Source organism: Leopardus geoffroyi, chromosome B1, assembly GCF_018350155.1.
Source record: "Leopardus geoffroyi isolate Oge1 chromosome B1, O.geoffroyi_Oge1_pat1.0, whole genome shotgun sequence".
NCBI classification, from domain to species: Eukaryota; Metazoa; Chordata; class Mammalia; order Carnivora; family Felidae; genus Leopardus; species Leopardus geoffroyi.
In genome coordinates, this window is record NC_059327.1 from 138,879,112 (window position 1) to 138,894,194 (window position 15,083).

General features: G+C 40.4%; 1 protein-coding gene across 6 annotated transcripts in view; it reads left to right on the top strand.

The window, feature by feature from the left end:
• RASGEF1B (RasGEF domain family member 1B) overlaps positions 1–14,042 on the top strand; it is a 559,703-nt gene extending 545,661 nt beyond the window's left edge. For all 6 annotated transcript variants that reach the window (XM_045473602.1, XM_045473603.1, XM_045473604.1 and 3 more), the window contains 6 exons: positions 250–329; positions 1,426–1,521; positions 7,292–7,387; positions 7,980–8,103; positions 9,497–9,569; positions 12,668–14,042. In XM_045473602.1, the coding sequence (XP_045329558.1) occupies positions 250–329; positions 1,426–1,521; positions 7,292–7,387; positions 7,980–8,103; positions 9,497–9,569; positions 12,668–12,692 (494 nt within the window). In that variant the 3' untranslated portion in view covers positions 12,693–14,042. The remainder of the gene's footprint in view (positions 1–249; positions 330–1,425; positions 1,522–7,291; positions 7,388–7,979; positions 8,104–9,496; positions 9,570–12,667) is intronic.
• Positions 14,043–15,083: the final 1,041 nt, after the last annotated feature.

Here is a 15,083-nt window from a genome sequence, read left to right on the forward strand (position 1 = left end):
CACACACTGGAATGACTGAAATTAAAAGGGCTGGTTGAACCAAATATTAAGAATGTGGAACAAGCGGAATTTTCATTTATTGTAGGTGAGAGTGTGGAATGGTATCACTACTGTGGAAAACTGGCAGATTTTTAAGTAAAGTTAACTTACACTTAGTAATGAGCACCTTTTTAGAGGATAACTTCAAATGACTTATTTCTCCGTTTCAACTTTTTCTCCCTCCCCCTTTCCCCCATTTTAAATGGAAAGCTGGCATGAACATGAGCCCAGTCTCTCGACTGAAAAAAACATGGGCCAAAGTGAAGACTGCAAAGTTTGATGTTCTCGAGGTATGTGAAGCCGATGCCTTGCTGTGAAGTCACATTTTATACCCGGAAAGTGGAACTCTTCGGTGTGAGCTTGTCTCTTGATCAGGGAGTGCTACAGAGAAGAAAGCCCATCTCTCTTTATAGACACAGGAAATGGAAGGGTGTTAGAATTGGCAGAGGGGAGAATAAATCAGGTTGCAGGCTACCCCTTTGCTAGACAGAGGTGTTCATTTTAGGGTGAACTCACTGAGGAAATGGTGACCTGTCGGTTACATCCCATCGTATGCCAGGATGGACTCTGGATCCTGAACCACTGGGAGTTCTATTTCAATGTGGGCCTACTACCTTCATTTATTTATAGTGTCCCAGGGGAGAAGTTCCCATCGCTGCAGAAATACTCATTCACCATCCTTTCAGCAAATTTAGCTTACCTGTGAAAAAGCTCTTCTGATATAATTCTGAACATAGTAAGAATTGTACATGAAGGCATTTGTGTTTGGGTCATATTAATGTCATTATTGCCTTGGTGTGTTGGTGCTTTGAATCAGCTGTCTTTGGAGATAATGTGTTCTTTCCGAAGTTTTCCTCCAAATTGGGAAGTATCATTGGATATGTTGCATTATGCTTTTATTCATATTGTCTAATAAATTTCTTCTCCTTCTTATAAGATAGTATGCTTCAATTGCTTATGAATGATTTGCTAACAAATGCAAAGGATAAGTTCACTACAGAGTGTTGGATCATTATGCATGGCTAACCATCAACTGACCCGTTAACCTTTAGATGAAACCAGGAATTGGTTTCCTATGCTGGGGTTTCATTCTTTGTTATCAGTTTTAAATGTAATCTCAATGGGGAACCTGGAAAGAATTTGTTCTAGGTTTGACGTGATCGAAGCTGACATACGCTTGTTTAAATAAGACAAACCTCAAGAAAGGAAACATTTGTGTTCTGATATGTTTCATGCCTGTGTGTGTGTGTATGAGAGGGGTAAATCCTATTCTTAGTGAGTTCCCTCACCTAGTGTGATTTTTTTTTATGTAGAGTTAATAGGATCTTGCAAACTTTCTGCAGATGAGAAGTAAATGGTTAATACTCTTCTCTCTTTTGTGGACAGCATCAGATGGACCCTTCAAGCAATTTCTACAATTACCGAACAGCTCTTCGTGGGGCAGCACAAAGGTCTTTAACTGCTCACAGCAGCAGAGAGAAGGTGTGTACTTAAAGGGGTTTTATTCATGGTAGAGTTCCCATGTTGTTGCACTGAAATGCATAGAGAAGCAAAGTGCTAAAGGAAGGTACCATGTTATTATCCATTATAAATGGATATTATTGTGTTGTTAGTGCATTACTTAAATGATCATTTTGTAATATGTCTTAGTTGTTTTTCAAGCAATAAATTAAGTACTATGTTAAGATGACTGATAACATTAGAATAATTTGACTTCATGGTAAATAGACATTTTAGCTCTGCGCAAGATAGCTAACTTAATGTAACCTTTTTTCTTAAAAGAATTAGCTTACCTCCCATGGTTAAGTCATTTATTTTCAGAAAGTAGGTTATTTGCTGTAGCATTAGGCCTGCTGTTACTAATTGGATATGCGGGCAGCAAAAAAAGAATGAGGGTGATGTCTGAGAAATTAATGGTCCTTACTCTATCTACCCTCACCTTAAACAATTTAATGCTACATACCCTTGATTCTGAGGGTCCTGTCTTGCCCATGTCAGTGTTCTGTTTCCTTACACGGAAAGGAAAAGTCATTTCAACATTTAGGGATCATGTTATCTGCAAAGTTAACCCGTGGTGATGGTAAATGGGCTGATGAAGTTGTTTGATGAGAGTTATTTTTTGCTTAGATTCTATCATCTTTTAAGTTAAACTGTGTCTTCAACAAATTTTTTAAAATGAGGGTAAAAAAACACTTCAGGGCATCTCAATCACTTCCACAAAAAAGCTTCAGCTTCAACGATCTAAAATAAAGCAAACACAAAAAGAAACTCCACCTTCTGAAAATGTTAAATTGGTTCTCAACAAAATCCAAAATATCAGTTCGGATAACATTTGAGAGATACTGTGAATAGGTTATTTATTTATTTATTTTTTTTAAATAAAGAGGGGCGCCTGGGTGGCGCAGTCGGTTAAGCGTCCGACTCAGCGTCCGTGAGTTCGAGCCCCGCGTTGGGCTCTGGGCTGATGGCTCAGAGCCTGGAGCCTGCTTCCGATTCTGTGTCTCCCTCTCTCTCTGCCCCTCCCCCGTTCATGCTCTGTCTCTCTCTCTGTCCCAAAAATAAATAAACGTTAAAAAAAAAAAAAAAAAAGCGCCCGAAACAGATGACTCTGCTCGGGTGCTATTTAAAAAAAAAAAAAGAAAGAAACAAGATCAGAGAGGGGATGAAGCACAGAGAACTCTATTTAGCCCCACAGAGTGTACCAGCTTTTACACTTTACTTGCTCAAATCCCAGCACACCTGTGACAAGATTGGAAAAAAAAAAAATGAATGAGAAGTTTCTTAAGGTTGAGCTTCAGAAAGTCAACATGTGGGGGGCTGTCTGCATCTTCTCATTCACCCTCCCAGTTGGATGCAAGTTTCTTTCTGTGGAACCCTCCAGGAGAGCCAGGAGACTATAGAATCCTGTCTCTAAGCAGGGAGCTCTAGTCCTGGCCAAAGACATTCTGAAGTCCAGCCCCCAAAAAGATTATACTTGTGGGACTCTAATAGCCTTTTCCAGAAAATAGTCCAAGGTATTTACCCTTTACGTCATTTAATAAATTCTGTCTGCTTCAGTTTTGTTGTTTTTTTAAACTCAGTTATGCGTGAGCATATGAGTTATACTCTCTAGTTCACAAAACAAATGAAATCACCACTGTTAAAAAAAATTCCATTGCTTTTTCACAATTGGTCTCAAAGGCTGTGAATGAAAACATCTCTGGGTAAAACACATCTTTTATTCAAGAGAATTGAAGTGAGGGTAACTTCTCTTTATTCCTAAGTAATTTAAAAATCTTCGTAGCAACGTGATTAGAGTAATAGTATCTTTAATATTCTTTCAGATTTTAAGTTTATGTGGCCAAAGTGGCACATCTCTAGGTACCGTATCAAGGTACAAATCAACTCTGTCTTCCACACAGAGGCCCTTAAATGATCTGCAAATAGCTGTTTTTCCTGTGGGTACTCATGCCTCCAGGTTTTTAACCATTCCTCAGATGATTACATGGTTTTAAATCCTTTTACCATTTCATTTATGTTTGTGGAAACTTGTTCCTGCCCAACAACATTCATTTCTAGGTGTGAAACTGATAATGAGGTATATTTACCAAGTCTCTGAATTAAGAATATATTTTTTTTTTTCAACGTTTATTTATTTTTGGGACAGAGAGAGACAGAGCATGAACGGGGGAGGGGCAGAGAGAGAGGGAGACACAGAACCGGAAACAGGCTCCAGGCTCTGAGCCATCAGCCCAGAGCCTGACGCGGGGCTCGAACTCACAGACCGCGAGATCGTGACCTGGCTGAAGTCGGACGCTTAACCGACTGCGCCACCCAGGCGCCCCTAAATTAAGAATATTTTTAAAGGGGGGCACCTTTCAGTTGGTAGAGCATGACTCTTGATCTTGGGGTCATGGATTCGAGCCCCACATTGGGGGCAGAGATTACTTAAAATATATAAAAATATATTTATATATTTCTATTAATATTTTCTTATTTATATTTATAAATATGTTACATATTATATAAATATATTTATAAATAATTTTTTATGTTTAATTATTTGTTAACATATTTATATATTAAAAATATATATATTAAAAAGTGAAAAAAAGAATATTTTGAAAGGAAATTAGAAAACATTATTACTTGAAAAGTTCTCCCATTAAAGACATCATTGGTGGGGCGCCTGGGTGGCGCAGTCGGTTAAGCGTCCGACTTCAGCCAGGTCACGATCTCGCGGTCCGTGAGTTCGAGCCCCGCGTCGGGCTCTGGGCTGATGGCTCAGAGCCTGGAGCCTGCTTCCGATTCTGTGTCTCCCTCTCTCTCTGCCCCTCCCCCGTTCATGCTCTGTCTCTCTCTGTCCCAAAAAAATAAATAAATAAATAAACGTTGAAAAAAAAAAAAAAAAAAAGACATCATTGGCAAGACCTCCCAGTAACTGTAGACTTTTGCTCTCTCCTCTTGGTAACCCATACATCCACCTTAGTGCCTGGAAACCCAAAGTCCTTAAAACTTTCCTGATTTTTATCATGTTAGATTTGTTGTAGGGGCTACAGGTATGAAGAGAACTCTCAATGAATAAACTAGAATTTGAAGAAGCCTGTGAGACTTCTTTCTGGCATGTGGGCATAAGGAACAGAACACTAAAGGGAAATTACTTAGATTTCTATATTCTTGGAAGAGTGATTCAAACCATTAATAGTGGAACAATCCAACAATTCCACTTCTGGGTCTTTATCCAAAGAAAATGAAAAGATACATGCACCCCTAGATTTATTGCAGCATGATTTAAAATAGCTAAGATATGGAAACAGCCTTGAGTAGCCACAGATGGATGAATGGATAAAGAAATTGTGGTGCATATACACAACAGAATGTTATTCAGCCATATAAAAAGAACGAACTCTTGTCATTTGTGACAACACAGATGAACCTCCTCAAGGACATTAAGCTAAGTTAAATAAGTCAGACAAAAACAACTACCAGATGATCTCTCTTACATGTGAAATCTCTGTTTCTCTCTCTGTCTCTCTCTGCTCTCTCTCTCTATGTATTTATATGATCATCTTGTAGGCACCACGAATGTAAAAATTAAAGGATAGCCTCTGTGCCTCGGCTAGAGGCACGTGACAGGAAGTTAGGAAAAGTTTAAATATCAGTGTGAGAATGGTCAACACCATGTGAATCTCACTGCCCAGTACTGAGAATAGAGTGCAGAGATAAAATTCTTGCTTAAAAGCTGTTACACTATGCAAACATTGCACCTTGATCATAACTTAGTTTTCATTTCCCTATGATGGTATATCCTTATTGTCTTCTAAGTGCATCAATAATAGTTTTCCCTGTTTATGGGCCTTATTGTTTTTTTGGCGGTGCTTAACCGAGGTCAGACCTAAATTATTGAATTTAATCCTCACTACCACTCCATAAGGTTGATTTCATTTTAGGTTCCATTTTAATGTGAGGAAACTAGGTTTTTTTATACCAGGGCTTGGCGAACTTTTCCCATTAAGGGCCAGATCATAAATATTTTAGGCTTTGTAGCTCATACAGCCTCCATTGCAACTAGTCCACTCTGATGTGGAGGCATAAAAGCAGGCATGGACAATATGTAGATGAGTAAGTGAGTATGGCTGTTTTCCAGTAAAGCTGTCTGGCCACTGTAAGTTGAATTCCCTATAATTTTCATGCTCAAGAAATATTATTTTGATATTTTCCCAGCCATTTAAGAATGTAAACCATGTGGCTCCTAGGCCATACCAAAACAGGTCCTGGAGCTGTGCTGGGCTATGGGCCTCCATTTGTAGACTCCTGGGTTGTGCCGCCAATAAATTGGGGGACCACATTTTAAGCTGATTCCAATGGAATCTAGAACCCAGACTTCCCAATTAGAGGAGGTCTTTCAAAGAAATGGAGTTCAGGTGTGCTTTTATGCTTGTTACTATAGGTGTTTCGTTCTAAAATAATAGAGAATTAGCCAGTAATATTTGAAGGAGGGGATCGTTATCAATTTGGCTTTAGAGACTTCCACAGACGATAGTAAATGCTTAAAAGTATATTCAAAGACACTATCAAAACTGAAGATTCACTTTGGCTATTTCAGTGACCAATGAAACAAAAATAGCCAAAGCTTGCTTTTTAAAAATGACTTTATGAGGAAATCCGAATTTATCTCTAGAGGTGAAAGCTGATACTTCATATTTGTGTGTTTGAGCCCATAGGTATGTTTTCCAGACCTCCCATTCATTTAGGATAGATGCACCCCATGAGTCATAAGCTTAGGGAAACTTCAAAAACCTGCTCTCCAGTAAACAGCTGAGGCGCACAACTTGTGTTTGGAACGTTATTTGCATTGTAGCAAATTTAGAGTCCTCAAAGACTTGTTGGCATTTGAGTAAAAGTGGAAGTTACTATGTCAGAGCTTTGTTCTTTGTTCGTTATGGACTTAACAGGATTTAGGATGCTTTCTTAGAGATTATTATTTTAGGGTAATTAATTAAATACCACCTCATCAAATCAAAGACACGAGGTAAAGAAACCTTACTGGAGGAGGTTTATTGTTTTTCAAACAGACATTCTAATTTACACATTTATATTCCTCCTTCACTTGTACACATCTCCCAACGTATTGTGCAAGGTACTGCTTAGGTGATTTCCCATGAGGACAGGTGCGTACTTGTTCTGTTCCATGAAGGCCAGGTTTACTCAAGAGGAAGTATGTAGCAACTATTACCTAAAATCCTGACCTCTCCCATGATCTTGAGCAATGAATGTTCATCTAACAAGACATTCCTCTAGAATGTAGAAGTCTCAATGATCTAACAGCACAGATTGTAGCGGGGAGTTGGGTCACGCATCTTGAAATCTTGGGACCTGCAGCGACAGGTATTCCGTTAATATTTTGCTCTAACTAAAGGAGTTGCTAAATGAAAAGCAAGAGTTCTTTTAGATCTCCCCTCCTTCGATGGCTAGACCTTTTAGATTTATTATACGCTGTTGCAATGGGAAAAACTGCAGAAACTACCTGAAGCCATCTACTTCCTAATGCCTATTGTCTCTGCTGCGTTTTGGTTAGTAATAGCATTTGCATCTTAAGCAAAATTATGTAAGGGAGGAAACTAATGTCATGGGAGGTAAACAAAACACTATCTTAATTCATGGTAGCCTTTTATGTAATCCAGAACTAATGTTGTTCATTAATTTCTTGTGCTGTTTGATGAGAAGCTAAATATTTACCCAAACAAATGAAAATCTTTTTTTTTTTCTCTAGATTGTGATACCCTTCTTCAGTCTTTTAATCAAAGATATTTATTTCCTCAATGAGGGCTGTGCCAACCGCCTTCCAAACGGCCATGTCAATTTTGAGGTAAGAATAGGCTGCAAGAATCTGTGCACAGAGAGGGTCCAGGCCCCCCTACGTTACATCTCAGGCCAGGCAGCCTAAGCTTATTCTGAAGTTCTAGAAGAAAGTTTTCTCTTTATTATTTTGTAAGACAATAACAATCCTGGGGCGCCTGGGTGGCTCAGTTGGTTGAGCATCCGACTTCAGCTCAGGTCGTGGTCTCACGGTTCATGGGTTCGAGCCCTGCGTCTGGCTGTGTGATGACAGCTCAGAGCCTAGAGCCTGCTTCGGATTCTGTGTCTCCCTCTCTCTCTGCCCCTCCCCTGCTCATGCTCCGTCTCTCAAAAATAAATAAACATTAAAAAATTTTTTAAAAAGAAAGAAAGAAAATAACAATACTGAGTAGAATGAAAGTAGCTGCAACATTATTATTAATTAATATCTAGAGGTACATGAGTACATTTATACTTATTCCTCGCAAATACCTATAGCGAGTTTTTATCAAATTAAGAAAGTCATGTAGTTCGGTTGATTAGAAGCCAGAAGGAAACATTAAATGGAATGCTCAGGATTTTTGATGGCTGCCTTTAAATGCACTTCTTTTATTGTTTCCTAGAAATTTTGGGAACTGGCCAAACAAGTGAGTGAATTCATGATATGGAAACAAGTGGAGTGTCCATTTGAGAGGGACCGGAAGATCTTGCAGTATCTGCTCACAGTACCAGTCTTCAGTGAAGATGGTGAGTAGGCCTTTCGGCTGGAACTGCCAGCAGCATCCAAAACCCTGCAAGTGGGAGATTCCTGTATACATGCTTGGTGCCTCGTTCCTCCTATCGTAGGAGGCCTATCTTCTGACCTACTCCACTTGAGAGTTTTCTGTTGAACAGGAAACCATATGATTTATCCCTAAAATAGTTGAATCGGGCACTCATTCTTTACCCATAAATAGTTTCTGTGCTTAAGCATTCTTTATAATACTAGATCTGCAAAGCTTTGGGCACAAACGGAAAGTCATTGAAGGATTTTTTTCCCCTTGTTTGGACATGCTTCATGGGAGAAAAAAGGTGTTTTGTTTGTGGTATGTTGATATTAAAAGTAATTTGAAAAAAGCAAAAATAAAAAAATAGTGGCTACCTGCTGCTTTTTGAAAAAGTAGTGGAAAATCTTGACCCGTTAAAACATTAAGGAATTTGGGGGGCTCCTGGGTGGTTCAGTCTGTTGAGTACCTGACTTCAGCTCAGTCATGATCTCGCAGTTTGTGAGTTCAAGCCCCACATCGGGCTCTGTGCTGACAGCTCAGAGCCTGGAGCCTGTTTCAGGGTCTGTGTTTCCCAACTCTGCTCCTCCCTGACTCCCGCTCTGTCTCTCTCTCTCATAAACAAATAAACATAATTGTTTTTTTTAAACTAAGGAATTTGAGGCAGAAACAGTGATTGTCTATACTGAAAAAAAAATTGATTGGAAGAGAGTTAAACTTTGTAAAAGACTTAGGGATTTGTTGTACTGATCTTTTATATCCTAATATTCTAGAAATCAATAGTATTTTTCCCAGTAGATTGACAGTGTTTTTGATAATGACTGAAGTGCGTTTTGCACTAATATTACACATTCCAGAGGGGGCTTGATTGTTATTAATCTCTACAAATAGGATTAATAACACACTTTAAAATCATTGCATGAGTTTCCTTTTGATTTACAAATAAAAAAAATATTAGAGGGGTGAAAATTTGACCTAGAAAATCTGGCTTTTTAGCTTCTAAAGGTTTTTTAAAAATCAAGGCTACCAGGAAAGGATCTCCCTCCCCTCCCCGTCTTCATAAAGAACATAAACGTGAGCATAGGACAGCATTGTGCGGCTTGCATTTGTAAGCTGTTTTGCCTCATAAACCGTCAGTTAATTAAGTGCATTTTTGGCCTAGAACCCCTTGGGTTTTGGGTCTGAGATGGTCAGTCAGGGGCAAAGTGACATTCGGTGTTCGTAATGAAACTGTGATGCTTCTCAGTTGTCATTGGATATTTTAAAGAGTTTTGCTGTAGGGGTGGGCTCCGGTTAAACAGGAGATGGATGGGGGCGGGGGCAATACCAAGAGAAGGCCTCAGTGTTAATGCATTCTTACCTGTGGTTGATTGTAGCACTCTACTTGGCTTCCTATGAGAGTGAAGGACCTGAAAATCACATAGAGAAGGACAGATGGAAGTCCCTAAGGTGAGTCTCCGTGCTTCTCGTTGCTGGTCTATGGGCCATGTTGGACGTACCTGGGGAAAGCCATGTGCTTTTCTGTAGGAAGTCCCTCCCTGTGTGTTCTGAATCCTTTCTGCTCCTTAACTCTTGTCAGCTGGATTTTTGTGGCTTAGAGTCCTCATCATTCAGTTTTATCGCCTTTCACTTTTTTATACTGTTAGATACACAGTGACTCTCCTCTCCTTTCTTTCTCCCGTTATTTTATGGAAGAACTGACATTACCCCATGGTACGGTCGAAAGAACACTGACTCTCCTCATCATCTAAAAAAACAACAAGTTCAGACTATATTTCCTAATAGTTTTAAAACTAAAATTTTATTTGACCTCAGATAAAGGAGATCCAAGTACCAGTTGGCTCAGTAAATCTAAGCGTGTCACTCTTCTTAGTGACTGGATCTTGGTCCCCACTTTGGTTTGAGAGAGAGGAAGCTGGGACTTAAAAGACAATCCAGAACCTATTCAAATTAAAAAAAAATCGTATTAATCTATTGGCATTTTCAAATGTATTTTCTAAAAGAAAACAACAAGGATAGCTAAATGTATGTTTTAACTATTTTAGATATTTTAATAGGTAAAATAGGCCAAGATATAGTAATCACGTAATCAGAATTGCTCTACTTGTATTTCTACTAAGAACCTCTGGGAACACGTGCCTTTTTGTACCAGGGTGGACAAGCACGGTCCTGTTCTTCCCAGAGTCATTTGGGAGTCTTCGTTTTACTCGGTATTGGGCTAGGTTTTGCGAACCAGGGTGTCTGAGATATATTTGGTTTTGTGTGATTTCATTTGTTTCAAAGGAAAAGTTAGGTTTTCTTTGTACCTCTCAACACGGAGGGATGAGGTACAGAGGCATTGAAAATATCAGCCTTACAACACGTCATGGTGATGGGTAAAGGACTGGACACGTTTTGGTTTTTGTTTTTTATCCCAGACACAGACGTAAAGAAGGTGTGGCCAACACCTGCAATCAGGGGATATAACAGGGCTTGCTGGGTTGGTGCTCAGTTCTATTTTTAATGACATTGTGGGCCTGCCAGTGGCACATTTCTATTAAAACTTTGTATTACTCTGTGCTGGTATTGAAGGGTATTTACTGCACTCTTCAGCATTATTCATGTGTAACACATGAGGCTCATAGTCCACATCTTGCTGGAAAAACGATTTGGGAATTACTCCTTGTCCTCCTAATTGTTAGGTGAACTTTGCTTTCCACGCTTCTCCTCTCCATAATTCTTTCTTTCTTCCTCCCTTTCTTTCTTTCTTTCTTTCTTTCTTTCTTTCTTTCTTTCTTTCTTTCTTTCTTTCAAGCATGAGGTTGATATGGCCCTTGAGCATAGCTGCATAGCTTAGCTCTGGTTACTTTTCCTAGAGACTTTTAAAAAAACTAGTAAGCAGATAAATTGGTTGTACAAAAATGATGCCTGGTATCCGTGTGACCCATGAAATCCAGACACTTGAAAATAGTCCAAACCTACCACATCCTTCTTTTCCAGTTGTTATTCTTTTCTGATTGTTATTCTTTTATGCCCTATTCCTCCTGATTGGTGGTTAGTTTGGAGGGGTTTGTAAGTCAAAGTAAAGATCGAATTGTACAATCTCTTCTCCTGTTTGTATGTATTATACAAACAGTATACAATACCAGTTAACATTTGATTGGTTGAAATGTGACCAAAGAAGTTAGTGGAGAATTTAGAAATGCGAAGTGAAAAAGAGGGGCCCTGGACTGGCTTAAATTCAGACGCAAATCCGTGAATCCGAGCTGAGCTGTACTCAACTCAAGTGTTCAGTAATAATACTTCTGAGAAGCATTCATTGAGGGACTGGCCCCGACACAAATAGTGTGACTGGTATACAGGGAAATATGTATATAAACACAGTGAAGATGTATTTTTGGTATAAAAGACTAGTTTCACGTGAAAATTGTTTTTTTTTTTTTTTTTAATTTAAGTTTATTTATTTTTGAGATGGGGGACGGGGAAGGGCAGAGAGAAAGGAGAGAGAATCCCAGCCAGGCTCAACGCTGTCAGACGTGGTGCTCGAACTCACAAACTGTGAGATCATGACCTGAGCCGAAATCAGGAGTTGGACGCTCAGCTGACTGAGCCACCCAGGCGCCCCAACATGAAAATTGTTTTTAAGGAGCCCTGAAGACCAAACTGCCCTTTGAGTCCGGGTGTGAGCCACGCACTCTGCCCTTTCCATATCCTGTGTAATGTCCAGGCCCCCCCACCCAGGGCCTCCCCCTCCCTGACTCGTATCTCCCCAGAAAGAGTCTAAGGCAGTTTTCTCCTGTTACAGACCAAGGCGTTTTTTTTGTAGTGCACTGCTGCTTGTCTCCCCTACAGTGTAAGCCCCCTGAAGGCAAGCACAGTCTTCCTTGTGCTCCTGCAGTGTTGGGTTACTGCAGGAGGTCAAGGCATAGCAATCACCAAGAGGATAAAGAAGGGGAAATAGGCTATGAGCGTTTGCAAACCCCCGTGTGTCAAGTGGGTACGAAGACTAATTGTTCTAGAGTGATAGTACCTACCTGAAAACTTGTATGTACATTAGCTTTGAAGGCAATAAGATAATTTCACATAGACGCTTTTCCTGCTCACCCTAGAGCCGTTCATCCAGACACACTCAGCAGTGGCAATGACAAATGTACCTCCGAGGGGAGACACCTTTCTTGTTAAGTACTCTCAATGGACATGTAATGTGAAGATGCTTCTATTTACTGAGTAAACGCATCTGTGATAAGACCAGTGCAGACGCGAAAGCTTTTTATAATTAATGACTTCTGTTTGTCTTTTTGTTTTTGTTTTAATATAAAGCCACTCAAAGCTTTACCTAAAAACAAAGCTTTTGCCGTCTCCGTTAATATTTATTTGAAGTGACTAGCAAGTCACTAGCACAAAAACAGATGGACTTCAATGCTTCGTATTTTTTTCTTTCTCTTTTTAATTACATGTAATCAAACTTAAAGCCTAGGAAAGGTGAAACTAGTATCAGACAGGGCCCTTGAATCCTTACCGAAATAATCTGCCACTTTTGTTCTCATCCTGTCTTCTTTACAACGCAGGTCCAGCCTCTTAGGCAGAGTTTAACCAACGGGGGATGCTGACTGTCACTGCTGCTGCTGCTGTCGCTCGGATCGCTGAAGGGCTGGCCTTTGTTTTCTGGCATCTAGTTCTACAAAAAAACATGCTAAGTCCCCGCGAGCAAACTCACTCAAGAGCAGATGGGGGACTTGTTTCCCACAGCTGACAGATTGACTCGGATTTTGTGAGAGACTGAAATGTTCGCTGAAGACACTTGAGAAAGAATCCTCTACAGATCCCAGCTCTGCACATGATTCATCTTCTGGAATTTCCATGTGAATCACAGCTCTGCACCTGGATGGAGCTTTCTTTTGTGTGTGTGTGTGTTTTTTATTTGGTTGAACATTTGCTGCTAATGGGACTTGCCCAGCTGAGTGCTGGCTCTGAGGAAGCCCATGTTTCTTTGTTAACTTAAATGAAAAAGGGAGAGGAGGGAGGGGAGAAAACCTTCCATGTAGATCCCCACTCCAGCCCCGTGGTATCGCCAGGAGGGGTAAGACTGGTTGAATGCTGACTCTGGACTTTGTTTCCCCTTAGTGTGTGCTGTGTTTTGAATTCCTCTCCTCCCTCTTCCTGCAAGATTTTGAGTTGGCTGCTGGTTAGCAAACTCCTTTTTACCCATATAAGTTATTTAATATAATGAAGCTCAACACTGTGGTAGGAAAATAGCCACTAGGAAAAAAAAAAAAAAAAAGCAGAGTTTGTCACTGGACTGCTTAGTGTTCTAGAAGGACTTTTTGTTTTCTCTGCCCTTCTGAGCTGTTTACAACTGACCACTGTGTTCTACAGATGTATTTTGCCGTAGTTTTTTGTTACTTAGTTTTCCATCATGCCAATTTTGTTTTCCTCTTGTAAATTGAAATTATCTGACTTTAAGGGTCTTGGAAAAACCCACAGCCAAATTACAATTTAATTTCTTGAACAGACTGATTTCTCATTATGTTTTTGGAGCCTGTCGGTGACTAAACGTGAACAAAGAATAAATTGGAAAGTGACCGGCCCCCTCCCCTCCACTGCAGCAGTGAACACAAACAAATGGAAAACATCTTGCTGTTAACTCAAAGGTCGATCTAGTTGTGAAACGGTTCGCCTTTTAAACATCTCAGTAAGGGTGTAGTTGCTCTGCAAACAGCCATTCTATTCATTTACTCTAGGAGAAACTGTAGAGTAGTAAACCGCGCTGATGAACAAAACAAAAACATCGTGTTCAAAACAGAGATGTATTTGAGAACCTCATGACATGGTTTCAAAACACAGAGCATGTATGTGTATGCTGCACGCCGTCTCTGCAGACCTGAAACGTCTCCAGGCTGTCCCTTTACAACCATCAATATATTTTACACTCTGCGGCCAGGACTTGTGGCGTCTCTCCTTTCTTTTATGGATGCGACTGTGGGGGTGGGGTGGGGGTGGGGCTGCTGTCAAAGGAGTTCAACTCAAGTGACTGGCTAGGAGTGCGTCCGTCCTTGGGGAGGTGGCCTTTAGTAGGAGTATTTACGTGGGCATTTGCTTTCTGGAACTGGGTCAAAGTAAGCATTTAATGAACTGCACCTGCCAGGCACTTTCCAAGTGTTTAGCATGGACCAGGAAACTCCCTTTTTGGTGCATGTTGGTAATAATAATCATAATTTGTCTAAGGCCCATAGCTAATGAGAGGCCCAAAGTTTTGAAAGAGAACTTCTTTTTTTTTAATGTTTATTTATTTTTGAAAGAGAGAGAGAGAGAGTGTGAGCAGGGAAGGGGCAGAGAGAGAAGGAGACAAAGTCCGAAGCAGGCTCCCGGCTCTGAGCTGTCAGCACAGAGCCTGATGTGGGGCTCGAACTCACAGACCTCGAGATCGTGACCTGAGCCAAAGTCGGACGCTCAGCTGACTGAGCCACCAAGGTGCCCCTGAACAAGTCCTTCTGATTTCAGAGTCCAAGCTTTAACCATGCTGCCAAGCGTTCTCCAAATTCAGTATAACCTCTCAGACTTGCAAATAGCATGGACATCTTGGTTAGGTGCAGATTTGGATTTGGAGGACTGGGGTGGAGCCCGGTGATGCTAATGCTCTTGGTCCTGGAATCTGCTTAGAGTTGCAAGGCACGCCACAATACTGCTGCCTTGCCCTGAGGAACGCTCCTCCCTGAACTCCAGGCCCCTTTAATGGTTGCCATGACAGCAATGATGTTTATCTGTCAGCCACCTACATCCAGGGTCAGCTACCTCTGGGCTGCTGGCCAAGTCTGCCTGTTTCACAGGGCCCACAAGGTAACAATGGTTGAAAAACATCAAAAGAATAATATTTTATGATATGTGAAAATTATATGAAACTTAAATTTCAGTGTCCGTAAATAAAGTGGGACACAGCCACCCTCGTCTAGTCGTGCATTTTCTTGTGGCTACTTTTTGCTGGAG